Raw genomic sequence first — 20,891 nt, forward strand, 5'->3', positions numbered from 1 at the left:
AGAAGCAAAATTAAAAATAAATAGGATGAATGCAACAGAGAAGTGGATATATGTGAATTATGCACTGCTAAGTACACTGTGCATATGCTATTGCAGAACAGATACTGCTGAGCATGCTTGTAAAGGAAAAATTAATTTAACTATTTCATTACTGTCACACTTTTTTTTCTGTTGTTAATCATCCATTGAGGCCTGTAATGATTATAAACTTAGAATAAGGAGATCTGGTATTGAACGATGACCAGAATCTCATCACAAATCTTATTTCTTTGAACAGATCAAAACATTAAAGCAACAGAAAGAATATGCAAAACAAGTTAAGGAGTACAACATGAAAGCTCGGTACTCTAAGTCAAAACCACAAACGGCAAAACCTGAAAGTAAATCTTCAGTTTCTCGTCAGAAGGTAAGATGAATTCTCACATCAAGATCTGGGTTCAAACAAGGATTTAATCATAAGCCAAATGTTGACCCCTTTCTCCCTTTTGAGGCTTAAAATATATTAGTGGGGGTTTTTTTCTACCAGAGAAACACTCAGTCTAAAGTAATCACATAATGTTATTAAAATAACATTTACCATTCATCAGACATGTGCTGCCATCTTAAGCCAGTGCCCTAGTTCTTTGTTCATTAAGATTAATTCTATGTGCATTTTTTCTTATGTAGAATCCCAGCCCCCAGCCTGTAACATGTAAAAAAGTAAAATAAGAAAGTGTCTTTATCAAAGAAGGTTATAGGGTGGCTAGGTGGCGCAGTGAATAGAGCACCAGCCTTGGAGTCAGGAGGAACTGAGTTCAAATTTGGCCTCAAACACTTAACACTTACTAGCCATGTAACCTTTAGCCATGTAACTAACCAACCCTAATTGCCCTGCCTTCCCCCCTCCAAAAAATAAAAAATAAAAAAATGAAAGAAGGTTATCACTTTAGTTTCCTCATCTGTAAAATGATGGGTTGGACTATGTGATCATTAAGGGCCCTTCTACCTCTAGATGAATTAATTAGCACTTTTGTTTTCTAATCCCACCATACATAATCTAAGAAATTAATCCTTTCTATTATTTCTTGTTCATATGTTAGAAAGAATCCCTTTTTTGTTTCTCCCTAGCACAACTCCCAGGCTAAGATATTATTAGGGACATATTTATAGTACCTGTCCAAGAAAAAAAAAAGATTGCACAAAATACAAAATGCTCTTGTACTCAGAAGTCATCCAACCACAAGATGTGAAGTTAGTGAAACATGCATTATAAAGTCACAAGGCTTTGGAGCACAGTCCTCTAACTTAATAAACACATCCAGCTTTGACAGTAAGATCAGATCTTTTGATGAGGAAGAAATGATACTCCGGTGATTTTTAGAAATTTGTACTTTGGGGCAGCTAGGTGGGGCAGGCCGGCTGGGGAGTCAGGAGGACCTGAGTTCAGTTCAGGCCTCAGACACATAACACCCACACAAAAAAACTAGCCGTGTAACCTTGGGCAAGTTACTTAACCCCAATTGCCCTCGAAAAGGCAAAAAAACAACAACTTTATAGTTCATATTCCTTTTCAGGGCTGTCATATTTAGCTTTTTTGGAGGGGGAAGGTAGGGCAATTGGGATTAAGTGACTTGCCCAAGGTCACATGGCTAGTTTTTTGTGTTAAGTGTCTGAGGTTGGATTTGAACTGAGGTCCTCCTGACTCCAGGGTCAGTGCTCTATTCACTGCGCCACCTAGCCGCTCCTAGGGCTGTCATATTTTAAATGTTTAAATTAAACCTTCTATCCTAAATCCCTTAAATTTTCAATCCTCTTGATTGAGTTTCCATAATGCCACTTTTTATTATTACATTCTATTATGTATTCCTGAATAGATGTCGCTTCCTTTGCCTCTCCTTTTACCCTCCTACAATCTGGCTTCTGACCTTATTCCTCTAAAACTGTCCTTGACAAAGTTGCTAATGATCTCTTAGCTGACAAATCCAGTGGTTTCTCAATCCATTCTCTTTGACTTCTCTGCAGCCTTTGACACTGTTGATCACTCTCTCCCCCTTGATACTCTCTCTTCTTGTAGGCTTTCAGGACCTGCTTCTCTCCTGGTTTTCCTTCAACTCCTCTGACCACCCCTTCTCTGGCTCCTTTGTAGGATCCTCCTCCAGATCACACCCTCTAAGCACAGGGTGTCTCTCAGGGGTCTGTCCTGGGGCCTTTTCCCTTCTCCTTCTGTGCTTCTTCATTTGGTGATCTCACCAGCTCCCATGGATTTCATTACTATCTCTGTGCTTATTCTCAAATCGACCTTTCCTTCCTGAATGTCTCCTCTGACCTCCAGTCTCCCATCTCCAACTGCCTTTCAGACATCTTGAACTGAATGTTCACTAGATATCTGAAACTCATTAAGTCCAAAACAGAACTTAATATTTTCCCCATTAACTACTGCCCACCCTCCCTGTTACTGTAGATCAAAACATGGTCCTTTCAGTCCCTCAAACTCTCAACCTAGTCATCTTGCTGGATTCCTCTTTAACTCTTGCCGCTCCATCCAAGCTGTTGCCAAGGCCTGTCAATTTCATCTCTGCGAAATCTCCTGAATATGCCCTCTTCTCTTCTCTGACGTAACCTTGGCCCTGGTACAAGCCCCTCATTACTTATCAAAATAGCCTACTGGTGGGTCTTCCTGTCTCAGGCCTCTCCCCACTTCACTCCTTCATCCTCCATTCAGCTATTAAAGTGATATTCCTAAAGCACAGGTCTGATCATGGCATCCCCCTACTCAGTAAACTCCAGCGGCTTCCTGTTTCTTCGAGGGAAAAGCCAAAATCTTCTTTTTGGCATTCAAAGCCCTTCATAACCTAATCCCCTCATAACTTTCTTATTACCTTATTCCCCAGTACTTCAGTGACACAGTCTTTCTGTATATTCCATGAACAAGACATTCCATCTCTTGGTTCCAGGCATTTCCACTGAATGTTATCTAGGCCTGGAACACTCTCCGTTCTCCACTTTAACTACTGACCTCCCTGGATTTCCTTAAGTCCCAATTTTTAAAATAAATAAATGAAATAAAATATTTTTTTAATTTTTAAAAAATAAAAAATAACAAAAAACACACACACAAAAAAAAGTCCCAATTAAGATCTTACTTTCTACAGCAAGTCTTCCCTAATCTCTCTTAATTCTAGTGCCTTCCTTCTGTTAATTATTTTCTATTTATCCTAGATATAGCTTGCTTTGTATTTTATTTGTTCACATGTTAACTTCTCTATTAGATTGTAAGCTCCTTAAGGCAGGGACTGTCTTTTGCCTCTTTTTGTATTCCCATTGCTTAGTACAAATTATTTTCTACTTGAAAATAGAAAAACACATAATAAATGCTGATTGATTGATTGATTGATTGATTGATTTAAGAGGGCAGCACAATTGAACTGTTGCTTGTAGAGTTGGAAGACCTGGATTCAAATTCACCTTTACCATATGCCGAACTTTGTGACCTCTCTGAATGTTAGTTTCCTCATTTATAAAATTCAAATCATACCACTTATTCTAGAAGTTATATAAATTATAAGGTTGTTATAGAATCAAATAAGATAACATGATACAGTGGGGTAGAGTATTGGGCCCTGGAGTCAAGGAAGACTGAGTTCAAATCTTGCCTCAGCTGTATCAACCTGAGCAAATCACTTAACCCTATTTGACTCAGTTAACTCATCTGTAAAATGAGCTGGAGAAGAAAATGGCAAATCACTCCAGTATCTTTGCCAAGAAAACCCCAAATGGAGTTATAAAGACTCAAACATGACTGAAATGAGTAAACAACAACAAAACACCTTTTTTGTTTATTGTGCTATATTATATGGCACATTATAATTATTATGTAACCATATTATATAATAGCATATTCAATATGTACTGTAGAAAAAGATTTTAATCCAAACATGTGGAGAACTCTCCAGTTAGTAAACTTTCTTTACCACTTTGGATTGGTAGCTGTTCTGCAGCTAACTCTTAAATTAATGACTGGGATCTTGACAAGTTAAGTGACTTGCCCAGGATTACACAGCTATTATGTGACAGAAGTAGAATTTGATCCCAAGTCATCCTGACCCCAAGGCTCATCTTCAATCTCCCTACCCTGATACTTCTTGGTGCATCCAAATAAAAGGGGTTTATGATTATGATAGACATACACTGAAAGATCTAGAATTTTGTTAGGGAGGTTTTTTCCCCCATTGCTGATCCTAAATTTACTGTTTGTGCTCATTTCAGCTACAAAAGATGTTTTCTTTATCATTATTTCATTATATATTTGGTATTATTAAATATTAAAGCTGGATACTGTGGTAAGTTTTAACATGCCATTTAACAGTTTTATAAACATTGAAATATCTTCCTCAATATTGACCTAAAAAATAAAAAATATATATATATCTAGTAGACTAAATGTTTCTCAGAAGCACTTAGGTTTTCTAAATGTACATCAAATAGAAAAGGAAGGTAATTTCCTATATTGAAAAGCTTCTGGAATTCTCGAACTCAAGGAACAGTAATGCTTCTATGACTATGGCTATATTATACATAACCTACAATTATACATTCAGTTTCCAGGTTAAATCAGTCAGTCTTGCTATTTCTGTAAAAGAAACTTGCTTTGAATGAGAATGTCAGACTGAATTAGACATATACATCTCTGACATTTTGAGGAAGCTGAATTTTATTCTGAGGTCATTCCAAGAATAAAAGAAAACGTGATTCAATCTTGGTCTGTGCATTTTTCCTGTTTATTTTGTTTAAATTGTGTTGCTTTATGTTGAATTATGTGCATTTTCAATGTGATCTCTATTTTTTTACATGATTTTGATTGTGATAGAGGAAGAGCAGGTTACTACTAAAAAGTCCCTTTATAATACAAATAGCTATTTTCTAAAATTGACTTTATAGATGGCAGTCTGCTTCCACTTTCCCTTTCAAATAAATTTTAATCTTCATATTTTCAGGCTTTGGAATATGCTAGGAAAATTCCGAAACCTAAACCAGTTTTGGCATCAAATTTGAATGATCAAGAATCAGAGCAAAAGGGAAATCTGTCTTGTTCTGGAAAAGAAAGGAATTTACCTGAAATCTCATTGCTAGAAGTGCTACAGAACAGACACGAAAGAGAAAAACAAGCTGTGGCTGCTTTCAAAGTCCTTCACATTGTGTAGAAAATGTGTCCTTATGAAGACCTAACAAGGGCAAGGCAAAAAGGGAACTTCAATCCAACTCATCCCTGTGGACAGTGACTGCCTCTCATTATAATCAGGCTACAGTCTCTATGTGTTTCCATGGGATTAAAAATATAGGACCATATTACATGGTTTCATCATCTGCTTTCCTTTAGGTCAGAAATCATATTGAAATCATTTACTTTTCAAATCAGTAAGAATTTGGTCTGATTAGTGACCAGACAATAAAGCCTTTTAGTTTAATAATATTGGATGTTTTGATTTTTTAAATATACACATTTTTGTTTTACAAAATGCCACCAATGATTTTTCATGAAATTAGCTCATATTTTGTCTCTTTCTTGTTAAGGAAAATATTTTTAGAAGAATTTCATTTTCTCCCACAATAAAATCCATGTGGACTAATTGAGCACAAATAAATTTTGAATCAATATTTCACAGTGAAAATCACAGATTGAAGTTTCTTATATAATACATATATGTATGTGCATATATGTATATATGTCTGTTGCGAAAAAATCCAGAAATGGGAGCATATTTTGCTGTACCCATTCAAGATGAACAGATTTCAGTGTTCTAAGAAATCATCAAGGTAAAGCATAATATTAGACTTTACTGAGTGGATCCAGAATACCCAATGGAATTCAGGCAGATCTAAAGAAATATACTGGAAAAAATTCATTTCAGTACAACAAGCATTATTAAGCACTTACTAGAAGGCAAGCCCTAGATACTAGGAATACAAAGATGAAAAACAACATAGTTCACATCTTCAAGGAGCAAAGGAGAACGCCTTATAAAATGCTATGCAAAAATTTGAAGGGAAAAATCCCTTTCAACTGGGGGGATAAAGGAGGTTTCATGAAGATGACACCTGAACTGCAACTTCAAGAAAGAGAATTTCAAATGAGGATAGGGAGGTGGTTCAGGCATGGGAAATGATCTGTGCAAATGCCAGTGGTTAGAGTGTACAGGTAAGACTGTGGAAAATCTGGCCACTCCAATCTGACTGAGACATAGAAGACAATGTAGCAGCAAGCACCCTAGCATAACCAGGATGGCTGCTAGCACAGGTTCTTAGATCTGCTTCTCCAAAGGAAAGCAACTCAAAATGGGTTAACAAGCTTACTTTAATCAATCAAACATATGTCATTTACCTAATTCAGGGGAAAAGTCAGCACCCTGAACTTCAGAGAATACAAACAGAAGTTACAAGCAGACAAAAAATTGTGGACAGCAGACAGGGCTTCCAGCTTTCTGACCATTACATCCATACCTAGTTACCAGAGAGGGAAGCACCAACATCTGGGTTTTCAGAGCCAGGGGGCTCAATGGCTGCCCAGAGTCTCATCTGGCCAAATCACACAACTCTTCCCAAAGTGAGCCCCTGTAATGGGAATGTAAATTTTTAATATCTTCCCTGCCCCTGGGCTAAAATGCACCTGGAGCCTGGGGTGGGAGGCTTGTTTTTCAGTAGATATTTTTGATTGGCCAGTGAGTTAATAAGGTTGTTACATTCTCTGAGCCAGGAGAAGGCTATATAAGCCCTGATGTGTAGCTTTGTTTTGGGGCTCACTTTGAGAAGTGTTCTGTGATTTGATCAGATGAAACTGGGAAGCAGTTGTTGAGAGTCCCCCGGCTTTGAAAAACCCAGATGTTGATTTGGTATGGATGTAATGGTTGGACAGTTTACAGGGGGCTCAATGGCTGCCAGAGTCTCATCTGGCCAAATCACACAACTCTTCCCAAAGTGAGCCCCCAAAGCAAAACCTCACCTCAGGGTATATATAGCCTTCTCCTGGGTCAGAGGATGTCACAACCCTCTTGACCCACTGCCCAGTCACAAAGCACCAAGGTGTGGGCATTCCTGAAAAAACAAACCTCCCACCACAGGCTCCATGTGACTACATTCAGCCTATTAGGGGGCAGAGTATATTTTCAAATCAGGGAAGGTTCTCAGATTCACTTAAGCCTATCAAGAGGCCAAGGAGCAGGGAAGACCTTCAGATTCCATTACCACTACAGACACGAAGAGAGAGGAGTATGAAGAAAGAAAGTTAGATGAAGTCAGAGTCTAGAGGTCCTTAAATGCCAGTTTAAGGAGTTTTGCTTTTAGCCTATTGACAACAGAACTACTATTTTAGGGGTATGATTTGATTATACAGGATGTCCCAAAAGTCTTAAGTGCACTTTTGAACTTAAGAACTTAAAACTATTGTTTTGGAGGATGGATTGGATAAGAGACTGAGATTGGGGGAAAAATGGGGGTAGTGCCATTGTTCAGGCAAGAGGTGATGTGGACCTCAGGTTGTAGAAGCGTTCACAGAGAAGAAGGCATAGATAGATACAAGAGATGTTGTAGAGGTTGAGTTGATAGAACCTTGAAATGTATTTGGGGTGGGAAGCCAGTTGAAGGATAGAGGAAGGGAAAGAGGAAGGGAAGATGCCACCACCATCACTTCCAAGGTGATTCTAGGCAAATTTAAATAATTTTACAGTTGTTCATTCATGCTTGGGCCATTTATTGAATGTAAGTTTTAATAATTAGATTTACTGGTTACATCTGAAATTCATCTGTAAAACTTCCATTTCTTAAACCATTATTGGAGAATAGTATTTTTACTGATTTCCTTAATTTACCCAATCCTATATGGAAAATTTAGATATGCATGACCATATTATGTTTGCTTAATATTAATTCTATGTAAAGGCCAAGTTGTGTTTTCCTACATATAAGTATATATGTGTTCAATTTCTGGATTTGCTCTCAAGGCATATAAGCCTTTTATATAACTTGGTGTGAAATAAAATCTACACAATTTAAATACCTCCCTCCCAAAGCTGCCATGCTATTAGAGGCAAAATGGCAATACATCAAGAAGAAAAGGAAATGAAGAACTAGAAAGTTATTCGTAGGACTTCTTTTCATCACATAGTTCAACAGAGGGGGATACAAAAAGTTAGGATTTGGGAATCTTAGAGCCGGGAGAGACCTTAGAAGTCATTTACTCCAACTTAGTTGTTCCATGTATGGGAAATTGAGGGCTACAGATATTAAGTGATATGTGCAGTACTATACAGTTATTTGAAAGATCCCAGATCTTTCTGAGTATTACTGTACCTGCCACCCAAGCATCCTGGAAGTATTTGAGTCTCCAAAAAGTAAAGACTCTCAAGGGTAATAGTGAAGGCCTTTGGGAATAGTTGGTTGGCATAGCACACATTTATGTAGTGCTTTAAAGTTTATAAAGCACTTTCTTTATATAACCCATTCCCCTGTTATTCCAGCTCTGAGTTCATACATACTGAGTTCAATCATGGAATATTACCCTTCCCTCCACTAAGTAATAAACCTATTTAGCACATGTACTAGGAAGTCTCAGGCTATAACTAGTATATATTTCATATCTAGATTTCTGCCAGTGTAAGGAAAAAGGGTCCCCACATCTAGCACTCAAGGATATACTATAGACACAAGCATAAATAATAGGTACAAGACAGTCTTTTTTCTACCCCACAGAAGATAGAGAAAACACAAAGAACTTACACTCACAAACAAATGCAGAAAATATGTAAAGGATTTTCTGTGACCAATAAATGACTAAAACAATTCTCTTTCCTTTTTTCTGGGTCTTTTCTAGGATCCTAAAGTTCTTCAGACTCATAGTGCCACCCAATGGTAAATTCCCCTCAAAAGGGGTTGCTAGACAGATAACACCTGACATTACTATTAATTCCATTTTTACCCTCACAAAGACCCATGTAGACACTAAACCATGTATTATTATTCCAAGGACTAGACTCCCCTCAGAAGGAAAATACACTTAGTATGCCCAGCCTCCCAACATTTTCATGCCTCCCACTATCATCCCACAAAGAGCCATACAGGCCTACAGTTTAAATGGTACCACTCTGAGGACGTGGATTCCCCTCAGAAAAGAAATAATATTGAGGTTGCTAGTCATACAGTTCCCTTCTCATTGGATCCTTAAAATCCAAATTAAACATAGTGATAGAATTCAAAGTCCTGGTTCTTTGCTCCTTATCATACCTTTATTACCTTGCTATTTCTCCAGCTTACAGGGATGATTGTGCAGACCTCATCCCAAGAGGCTGATGCTATTCAAGAACTCTCAGAAATGCCCTCTTCTCTTATAGAAGGCTAAAATTCTAGAACTCTCAAACTTGGGGTTGCTGCAGAGACAACCCCCGAAGAAGAACTTCCTCCAAAGCTAGAGTTCAGAACTCTCCTCTCAGACCACATGGTTCCCCTCGCTGCAGCTGTTATGCAGTTGAGTGGTCTTCGGGTTTATGTCTCTAAGTTTAGGACTTCACTATGTCTTCAAGTTTAGGACCAAGAATTCTGCTCTCTGGACACAGGTGGGGAGCACATGTCACTCCCATGTGCATTGGGTAAAAGCACCAGGAACTAGGGCCTTTCAACTCTTTTATAGGCCAATGCAAAGGGATGGCTCCTCCCATAGCATCCAGCATCAGTAAAATCAGCCCTGCAGAAGGTACCAGGGTAATGTCATCCACTTCCATGGGAAGATGACCGAATAAATGAAGTATTAAGTGCTTATTATGTGCAAAGCATTATGCTAAGTTCTGAGGATAAATAGAAAAAAGGATAGCGTCTTCTTTCAAGGAGTAGTATGCCAATGAAGGAGACATATAGGAGTGCATAGAGAAGATTTCAGCTGAAAGTCAGATGGAAAAGTTTCATAGTCCTTAGGGGGCAGTGACAAAGCATAGGTTTATGTCTCTTATGTAATGTAATTTCCACCAATCACAGCCCTGCTAACACTGATTACCTATTTTCCCACAACTTCTCCAGCATTTGTCATTTTTCCTTCCTGTCATGTTAGCTAATCTGAGGGGTATATGGTAGTATCATCGGTTTCTGATGCCGAACGATATAACAGCTCTGAGGATTTTGGTGGCAATAACTTCTTTTGTGGTTCTTCAGTAGCTGAGTCTTATAGGTTCTGCAGGAACAGCAACCAGGCTACATGTCCACAGGAATTGCTTCCTAGGATGATGTCTGAAGGCAGGGGTCTGAGTGAGTTGCTATTCCCAAGGTTCTTGGGTTCAGGGTCCTGGGCTGTCTCCATCATGGTCTGAAGGGACTTGGTGGTCAAGATGGTGGTAGTGGCAATAATTTGATTTTCCTGGCACATGCTGCCTCCTGTCTCTCCTTCAAGGTATCTAGGTGGGCTTGCCTGCTCTGGCATTTGGTGGGGATGGCTGGCCCCTTCTCCAGAGGAGCTACCTCCCCAGACTATGGTGGTAAGGTCTGGACATCCAGCAGAAATACTGGAGGTGGTAAGTAGGGAGAAGGGGAACAGGGTTCCTGTGCCCATGTGCCTCTTGGTGGCAGTAGGTCACTATTTGTTCCTGGGGTTGATGAAAAAGGTGAGCCCCTTAGCTACCATAATTTCTCCCTTCAATAGTGGATGTGAAGGTGGAACTGGAAGCAGGTCTGGTAGTTTGAGGGGTCATTGCTATTCCCAAGGCTTTTGGGTTCACATTTCTGGGTTGTCCCTGTCGGGGTCTGAAAAATGATAGGGTGGTGGGAGTGGTGGTTTGACTTGCCTAATGCATACTGCCTTCTATCTCTCAGGATTCCTAAATGACAATCTCAAAAATTGACCACCCTGAAGATGAAATTTGTCTATATAGTCCATTGAACCACCTTGTGCCCTTAAATCAGCCCTGTGGGGTAGGTTATGTCAGTATTATTGTTCCATTTTATAGTTAAGGAAACTAAAGGTGAAGTAACTTTCCCAAGGTATGCCCTGAGCTTGGCATAACAACAATCCTTTGCTCTCACTCTCTGGATGATCTCACCCTCTGGCAAAATCACATAATTATCATATTGCTTTGACCAGCACCAGTTGTTGTCTGAGCTTGGTGAAGCACCTGCAGTGCTCATGTTCCAGTTATGAAGCCCTGCTATGAATCAAACTGACCTCATTTTTGCTGTTGCCCCTCATTGTCAGGGATACAGCTTACTGTGTAACCACTGGTGTAAGTATTAAGATCCCTCTAGAGTGCCTCAGGACCCCCCAGTACTGGCTGGACCCTGGCATATGTGTCCTTGCTTGCAAGTCATTTCTCTCACTTTGAAATTAAACTTCAGTTTGCTTCCTGACTCTCCTGTCTCTAGCCTGCTCTGTTTTGCTTCAGCCATCCACAGGTCAGAGGATCATTCAGTCCAGTCAACAGACACAAACTTAGGTCTTAAGACTCAGAAACCCTGCTTTCCATTCAACCATGCTATCACTATGAGGGCTGAGATAATGAGCATGAACCATGATTTGGTAATCAAATGGTACATACAATAAAACGAGAACTTCAGATGAACATGAATATCAAGTTCATCAGAGACAGCCTCACCACTCTAGTAGGTATGGAATCAGGAGACGTGGATTCTCTTTGTCATTCAGTGGACACAGCAAGAGCTTTAGAATTGGAGTCAAAGGCCCAGAGTTTGAAAGCTGGCTATGCCATCTATTACATGTGTGACCTTAGACAAGTCACCTTTTCTGTGTCTTAGTTTCCTCATCTGGAAAAGATGGGATTTTGCTATAAGTGTTCTACGGGCCCTTCCAATTCAAAGTCTATGATCCTCCTTGATCCTTTGTTTTGGAGGTGGAATTCAAACCCAAGTGACTTCTGACTTGGAAGTCCAGCATTCTGTCCAGGAGGCCATACTGCCTGTCTAATTTTTTAAATTTGTGTAGGGCTCAGCCATAAACCAGTCAAGAGGAGATCATACTAAGGAAGAAAATAAAAGCTTTGCCAAGTTGAGGCACTAATACCTAAATGACTCCATTTCAGCCTTATTATTGGTTAACGAATCATTGTCACAACATAACAAAGCATGATAAGACTGAGTTTATAGAAAGAGAATGGCACTTCTTCCCCCATAATCTATTATTAGCTAGGAGTTGTTTGAAAATATATTTTGTGGTTAGAATTACATTGATACCAATTGAGAACTTTGAGTCAATGGTCTGTAATCTTTGAGTGGGATTCTTAAAACAAAAATAAAAACTGTGGTTGAAAAAGCAAAGCAAAAAGAAAAATTGAACTTGAGTTTTATAATATTGCATTAAAATTATTTACAGAACCAAATGCAGCTAGTTTAGATTACTATCTCTCCAGATGTTATTAGAAATATATCATCTCCCACCTGGAATCAAAACTATTCTTAAAGGGCGGCTAGGTGTCCCAGTGAATAGAGCACTAGCCCTGGAGTCAGGCGGACCTGAGTTCAAATCCGGCCTCAGACACTTGACACACTTACTAGCCATGTGACTTTGGGCAAATCACTTAACCCCAATTGCCCTCCAAAAAGAAAAACAAAAGGTATTCTTAAAGAAAGGCCTTTATACAAGGGTCCCTATCTCAGTGATACTCCTTTAGTACAGAATAGGTCACTGTTTCCTGCTTAGAGAAAAGGATAATAAAGGCCAGCACAGTAGTTATCTCAGAGTTGTTATTCAGTGTGATTGTCTAGACTAGGAATTATATAATGCTTTGATTCTCCTACTGTTCAACACCTTTTAATAGTCTGACTGTTGTGAATGTTCAAGAACCGATAAATGAAAGGAAACTTGCATCAGTCCATTTGCTTCTGCATCGTATAGGGTGTGGTGAGAAAAGAAGCATCAACAAGAGGTCAAAGAGAAGCTTGATTTCTCAGTAGATTGTGTTTACCCATAACATCTCCTGCCCCCTTTTGATTACTATGGATAATGCAGAATTATCTGTCTGCAGATAAGAAACAAAAAAATAAATAAAGGAAAGGTTAGCTCTGTTTCTAACATGAAGAAAACAAACTGAATTCTATTTAGTGATGGATTCAAATGGAATGTAGTCTTCAGTTTTTTAAAAATACTGAATGAAGACACTGTTCACTTTTAGAATATATAAACACCTTTGGTAAATTCTTCCTCTGGCTCCATTCATCAGAGTCTAGCTCTCATCAATGGCCTGAGTAGTCATAGGACCACTCAGTTTCATAAGCAAAGCAACCATTCAATGGAAAAGAAAAAGGTTTTTTTCCCATTTATTATGGAAACATTCTTCAAAATGCCAATTTGAAATATTTCCATTCTCTTGTGTGTATGGGTCAGTTGCATAGCTAAAATATCAAGCCTTAAAGAACGACATTTCAGTAACAGCTCCACCCATGCGAACTGAAAAATTGGTCTCCAGTCCCACTTCCAATGCCATGGACACATATCCTGAGGGAGGACCAGGCGGTACCTGGCAGAGATTGTTTCCCATGCTAAGGCCAGCTTCTCCATCATGGCTTTTTGCCCATGGAATTGAATCCATGACTCCTTAGCCCTTATTAAAGTGACTCACCTTCAGATAACTCTTACAAGTCTAGAATAGTGGTCTTGTGTGCAAAATAGTCCATGGGGTGCAGAAAGAAAATAGTAGGACTTCTATTTATTTCTAATCTATAAACTAAACTAACCTTCACCAAATGGTTAAGTGGCTTAAAAATTAATAATGGAATTCTAAATGAACAACAAAAGCCTACGCTGGTCCTACTCCCTATTATAGGCTCTTCATCAGCCACATTATGAGGCAAAAAAAAATGATGACAATCTGATCAGACATAACAAGAAGGCAGCCAAAAAAATTTCATAATGATCAAGATTATTTGGAAGATGCATTTAGATTTATTTCCATTCACAATGAACCTCATTCTAAGTGTAGGTATTAGCTAATGCTCATCTGAAATTATCACTATCAGCAGGATATTTAAAAAGTAAGATTTTGTCATCGAAGAGACACAAATATGTCACCTCTAAAAACTCTTGTCTGCATACATTTAAAATCTGGAAACAGAATTTTCAAACCTGTTTATTTTTTTTTATTTTGAACTTAAGAAAAAAAACAAGGATTTCCATAACAAATTGGAATAGAAAAACAGAGGATTGTACCTGAAACTGCAGACCCATTTTGTACAACTTGCTATTCCTTTCAAACGTGCAACAAAATTATCAAGTAACTTTCTTTTTTTCCCTTCCCCCATTTTTCCTTTTTTTCTTTTTTTTCAAACCTGCTCAAAATAAAGAGTTTGAAACCATTTGTTAATATAAAAATGCAACATACTTCAACTAGTTTGCATTGACATCAGGGAACAGGGCAATGGCACTAGCCAAATTTAAACAAAAAAAAAACTTTGCATAATTATGGGATGGGAGTGAAAATGAGCATCATGTTTTAACAAACACAAAAACAGCCAACTTCTTTTATTTGGTCTTCATCTCTTTTTCAGCTATGGCAGCCATTAAAACCAAGAATAAAAATAAACCCAATTGAGAACCAGACTTTGAATCACAGTGTTAAACTAAGATTTTTTTTAAATGAACAAATTCAAATCACATTACAATCACATATTTAGTGAGAGTAAAAGATGGGTTTTATACCATTCAAAAATATTTTAAAATGTTTTTTCATCTTTTTTACTTTTTGTGTGAATTTTATAATGTGCATAACATACTATCACAAAAGTACATATACTAAATATTACATTGTGCAGTTCATGTTCAATTTGTTTTTACTGATGGATTGTTAATTAAGAAAGTTTGGAAATCACTTGTTTAGAAGGTTAAGATAACGTCTTTTTGCCCAAAGCCTTAAAAAGTCTTTGTTAATGCCTTGCAAACAATCCCTTGCTGAATAAGCAATACACCTTGAATAAAGCTGCTCAAAAAAGATGGTCAAAAAGTGAAAATAAAGACAAGAAAAAAATTTAACTGAATCGATTTTCAGGAATCTGTATAATTTCCATGGTTAACTGGAAGTAGAAAGTTGGATCCGTTGTGTTCAAACAATCGAGAGGACTGGTCTGAATCATTCGGGAACTCAACCCACTCTAGCTCAGGATTTAATTTGGGGCCTAAAATCATCTTTCTCTCTTTAATTTTGCCATAGAACTCTCAGATGCATCAAGAAGTTGGGTTGACTACAGTAACGCAGAGCTGCTTTCAGCTGTCTCCAACTTGTCTCCCGATAGTGATTTTTTCTGCCTTATTTCCTTCTTTCACAAAATGATGACAGACATTTTGAAGCAGATCTGATGAAGTTACTAAATTTGTTGTCTCTACTTAAAAGTGATAATCCCCAATAATGCAAACTTCAAGCACCCATTTTTAATGAAACTGTTAGATGAATATCAAAGAGCCATTTACCTGGGTGTCTAATATTTTAATTAGATTATATTCTCAATTTAACCCATTAAACCCCCTTTGATGATCTCCATGTTTAGTGTTTAGCCTCAGATGCAAGAGGTAATGAATACTGGACCTTTTGATTTAATGAGAATTTCGGCCTTCCAGCCTGCAGCCTCTTTGTATGCCTTTTGTTTTGCCAGCTATAGAATTCATTTAATTGAAGGAGTCTCTTACCATCACACATTAAGGAGTACAAATTAGCATCCCTTTGCTGATTGGAAAATGCAAGCAGACATTTTTGCTTTGATCTGAGGATTGTGCTGAAGGAGTCAGCAACCCTCTGAAAATGAGCTGATGGCCTTGTTATTAGGACAAAATGCAGATGCGTCCATGTGTCACAAAATGCTTAATGTCCTAATTGGTCACCTTCCACATGGTTTGCTCTCCTGTCTGTGTCCTTCACACATTCTCTGGCTCCTTTGCAGTAAATTGGGGATACAGGTTTTAAACAAAATGGTAACCCAAGGGAAATAACATTTTATAATTTTTTTTTCTTCAGACTGTAATTTTTTTTTTCAGAATGCCCTTATGGTACCTCCATCCTCAACTCCTTCATCCACCCTCCATTCTCTAGCCTAAAAGATTTCCCAGGCAGCAGCATGGAAACACAGGATATTGCAAAAGATGTTGGCTTTAAAGCAAAGAGACTTGTGTTTGAATCCCAGCTTTGATAAGAGCCATAGGCAACACAGGCAAGTCAACTGACCTCTGAACCTCATTGTCCTCATCTGTAAAAATAGATATTCATACTTATATTACCCACCTCCCAGGGTTATTGTGAGGGAAGCACTCTGTATATCATAAAGGACTGCATAAGTATTGCTATCACCATCCGTATGGTTATTTCTCAGCTAGGATAAGCAAGAAGTTTTTCTTATTACTTTGTTTTGGCAAAGCCCATTTTTGAAATATTCTAATAGTGATGCAAATTCTGCTGGAAACCAACAGATATAGGTATTCAAAAAAGGGAATGGGTCAAGCATTTAATGAATGCCTACCATGTGCTAGGCACTGTACACTTTACAAATATTCTCTCATTTGATTTGATCTCAGGTCTTCCTGACTCCAGGCTCAGAGCTGTATTCACTGCACCACCTAGTTCCAACCAAACAAACCTAGAAAGGATAAAGTGAAATTGACCAATTTTATACAAGTGGACAGTGCATTGGCAAATATATTAAGGACACAAAGCTTATACTACATTATTTGTTGGGAGGCAACAAAATGAGACATGGAAAGAATGAGTAGCTGAAGCTGATAAATATACCCCCCCCATGCTAGAATCTCCAACTCTCCCTCTATCTGTTCTTGTAAGAGAATGTTATGATAGGGAAAGAAGGGCTACAACCTGTTCACTCTACTGGCTCCCTATGTGATTTCCTGGCCGCCACTATGGGCTAGATGCACATCCCCAGGTTGTGGGCTACAGTACAACTGTGGTGGTCTTGGTATACAAGAAAAAAGTGGACAATCAAGAAGAATCAAATTACAAAAATAAAGGTCCTTGGAGGTATTTTGGATAAGAGAATACAGTGGAGACACTTTTTAATGCCAATATGAGCAGATACAGGTTATAATGTAAGTTAAGCTTTCTCTAGAAACATTTCTTCAAAAAATTCAAAATGCTCTCATGACTTTTATCTCAAGTCTTCACAATATTCTTGAACCTGGAATGAGAGTGTTAGATATCATTCTCCCTATTTTATAGACAACCAAGCTTTTACTTTTGTTTTTGAATCCAGGTATCTGTACTCCAACCAAATTCAATTAATGCAAGCCAGTACTACAAAAAAAATAGATGAACCCAGAATTGTTGGAATCTCTGAAATAAACTAACTGATTTTGTTGTGGTTGTCGTCCAGTCATTTCAGTCATGTTCAATGCTTCGTGACCCCGTTTTGAGTCTTCTTGGCAAAGATATTGGAGTGGTCTGCCATTTCCTTCTCCAGTTCATTTTACAGATGAGGAGACTTAGGGCAAACAGGGTTAAGTGACTTGCCTAGGGTCACACAGCTAGTGACTGTCGAAGGCAGGACTGAATTCACGTCTTCTGACTCCTGGCCCAACCCTCTACCCATTGTGCCATCTAGCTACCCAAATGAACTGTATTAAAGATTAAAAATTTTTAAAAGGAGACCAGAAATTCTTTAGAGTAATGGTCTACATGAAATCTCATAAAACAGAAGTATGAATACATGAATTTGACTGAACAAAGTTCCTAAGTGACCATTGAGACTCCTCACAAAGGGGAGTCAATCTGGGAGCTCACTTAACTAAGAAGCTTTTTTATTCTAAACAAGTCAGTCTCAGTTTCCTCATTTCTAAATGAAGAAGCTGGATTATACAGAATCTCTAAGACATCTTTTGTCTCCCAGAATCCTAAGTAAAATCTTCTCCTTGGGTTATTCAGGGAGAGCATTGTTCTTGGGGCTACATGAGATTAGAAAGGTCATTTTAGAGTCTAACAATTAAGACTTCCCAATGCTTAACCATAAATTGTTCTTCTGACATTGTGATGGAGATTGTGTGTGTTTTCACAGAATACCTAGAATAAAGTTTTTTGAGGTTTCTTTGGTGAATATTCACTAAGCATCCCTACCTCCTCCCTCTTCCTGTCTTCTATCACTTTTCTCAGTTGTTGATGGATATGTTTATTAAAGTCTGTGGTCTGAAATCTTTTACTTCATGAGGTGACAGATAAGATTAATTCCTTGGATTTATATTCTAAGAGTTCATAGGACTTTTGGAGCTTTCTTAGTTTCCTACCCAGTACAAGACTCCCCTCAAAAGCATTCTTGATGAATGGCTATTCAGCTTCTGCTAGAACAATTCAAATGATATGGTGCCTCAAGGCAGCCTATAACATTTTTTACTACTCTTAATTGTTAGAACATTCTTCCATATGTTGTGCTGAAATCTACCTACCTGTAGCTTCTAATTCTGTTCCCTGGGGGCTAAACAAAAGAAAATTCCTTCTTCTTTTACATGGCAACCCTTCAAATATTTTAGGACAATGTATAGGTAGGTGCAGCACATTTCTTTAGGATGTGTACCTAAGGAAATCTTTTTTTCAGGTGAATATTTATTGAATAATCAATCATAAAAGACATCATTTAATTCATCAAACTAAATGAACTAAATTTTTTAAGATTTTTAAATTTACAACTAAACTTTAAAAATATAAATTTTACAAAGGGCTCCTTTTAATAAAATCCTTCCCTTTTCCCTAAATTATAGAACAATCTTTTCAACCTGATCTTTTTGGTTTAAAAAAGCACATTTCCAACTGGACCTTGCTCCCCTAGCCTTGCACTTTGCTATAGAAGTCCAGTGGTAGAGTTTAAGGATTGGTGACTAGAGGTGATCCTTTTTTTAAAAAGGTGAATTTTCAGTTTTGCCTTCTTTGCCTGTAACAATCAAAGCCCCAGGACCACATATTCCTGGATGAGTTACAGAAAACTAAGTATCCAGAAGAATCAGAGAGCCAAGGAATCCACAGAGGCTCCAGGTCCTAGGTGGCCATATAGTAATGAGAGGGCTGCTGGCGCATTAGTTGAACTGGGCACACTTATAATGACAAGTACCATAGGCCCCTTAACTCTTCACTTCCCCATGCAAAACCTATCCAGTTCTTTTGCTGTTTTTCTTCATCCTTCATTCTGGAAGAGGACCAATGACATCACCAGGGTGATGACTTGCTGTGAATTGGATGTGAGGCAGAGTTGTGCAATGTCATAAGCTCTCCTCCAGGGTCACTTAGTGACAAGATAAAAGTCAAAACAGCAGGTTATGGCATAGGATACAACAGATGACCTTGGCCTTTCTAAATTAAGCTCTTTCTCAGTTCTTTCATTCTCTATTCCTCCTATTACATAGTTTTCAGTCCCCTCATTAGCCTGATCACTAATCCGTGGTATATTTTAATCTGTTAGCATTCCTCTGAACTGAACCTAATATTCAATAATTCAAAATATTTTCAGTACTTAGCCTAGTGCCTGGCACATTCTAAATGCTTAATAAATAATTATTTACTGGCATATGTAATCCAATTCCCAAAGGCCAGCTTGGCTTAAGATGAACTATCCTGTTGTGGAGTTGTCTTATCACTACAAAGCCCACAGCCTAATCATCTAGATCCCATTCCCACATTGGACATTGATGTTCTCTGACAATATGTTTTGACTTTTTCTGCATCATCCTATTACATCACATCAACAATGATATAACAACTGACATTTGTGTAGCATTTTAAGGCTTACAAACCATTTTCTTCACAAAAACCCTGGGAGAGCTAATGTCAATATTATTACCTTCATTTTATAGATAAGTAAAATGAGCCAAAGAAAGGTTAAGTAACCTAATAATAGTTACACAATTAGTAAATGGCAGAGTCAGGATCTGAATCTATGTTTTCTGGTCCCAAATCAACTTGTTCTCCATTTTCTAAGGAAATAGAATGTAGTTAATGCTCTTCCACAAAAGCCAGACTGAACGGAAACAATTATCTGACCCAGTATGACACAATGAAGAATGGATTTAGAACTACACAGGACCTTTGCTATAATCTAGTTCAACTCCCTCATTTTACCACTAAGGAAATAAAAGCCTTTAGAGTTTAAGTGATTTGCCCAAGATACACATGGTCAGTGGCAGAATTGGGATTCAAACCAGATCTTTTCAATACTAGCAGTCTTCCCATGAAATTCACTAATACAGTTTCCTATCATGAATTCTCTGCTCCAGTCAGATGGATCTATGTAGTCACTGTCCCAGAACATATCTTGTTCATATGTACTTCTGTGCCTTTTGTCATGCAGGTCCTCTTGCTTAAAATGCCTCTTTCTGTCATCTCATAACACTCTTTATATAATTCACTTAGACCTTAAGCATATACTAAACTGTGGCATCAAAGTCACTTTAGCAAGCATTCTATTCCCAATCACTTCCAACACATTTCCATCTCTGCCTTTGCTCACATGTTCTAGGTGACTGAAATATCCTCCTGCCCCATCTCTGTTGATATTCTACCTGACCTTCAAAATCCAGTTGAAAAATTACTGTCACTAATTCTTCCAAATGTATATAATCTCTCATACATAGAAATATCATAGATATGGTACAAATAAGAAGAGCATAAAGCCCTTTATGGATATATGTCTTATGACTCCATAATAGGTTTATTCTTTTTGAGGGGAGAAAACACATTTTGAATCTCCCCCAGTCTTTTATGCACTTAAATAACATTTTGTTGAATAAATGAATGCATAATAATGCCACTGCTCTGAGAATATGCTCTGGTATAAAATCCATAAAGGGCAAAGACTCCTGGGTGAAAAGTTTGACATTAAAAATAAATACAGATCAAAGCATTTATATATATATGGTGGTTTAAATCTACCCGGGTTGGTTTGCCCAGTGGTTGTTGTTT

At 37.9% G+C, this 20,891-nt stretch overlaps 1 protein-coding gene across 1 annotated transcript in view; it reads left to right on the plus strand.

Annotated features, from left to right (window-relative positions):
• Window positions 1-5,664, plus strand: part of JHY (junctional cadherin complex regulator) — a 124,539-nt gene extending 118,875 nt beyond the window's left edge. Inside the window, exons 7-8 of the mRNA XM_069070233.1 lie at window positions 278-406; window positions 4,974-5,664. Of these exons, the coding sequence (XP_068926334.1) occupies window positions 278-406; window positions 4,974-5,180 (336 nt within the window). The 3' untranslated portion in view covers window positions 5,181-5,664. The remainder of the gene's footprint in view (window positions 1-277; window positions 407-4,973) is intronic.
• The last annotated feature ends 15,227 nt before the right edge of the window (window positions 5,665-20,891 follow it).

Source organism: Petaurus breviceps, unplaced genomic scaffold (genome assembly GCF_028583685.1).
Source record: "Petaurus breviceps papuanus isolate PSGF00001 unplaced genomic scaffold, PetGlider_PUasm1.0 90804, whole genome shotgun sequence".
In the NCBI taxonomy this organism is placed as follows: Eukaryota; Metazoa; Chordata; class Mammalia; order Diprotodontia; family Petauridae; genus Petaurus; species Petaurus breviceps.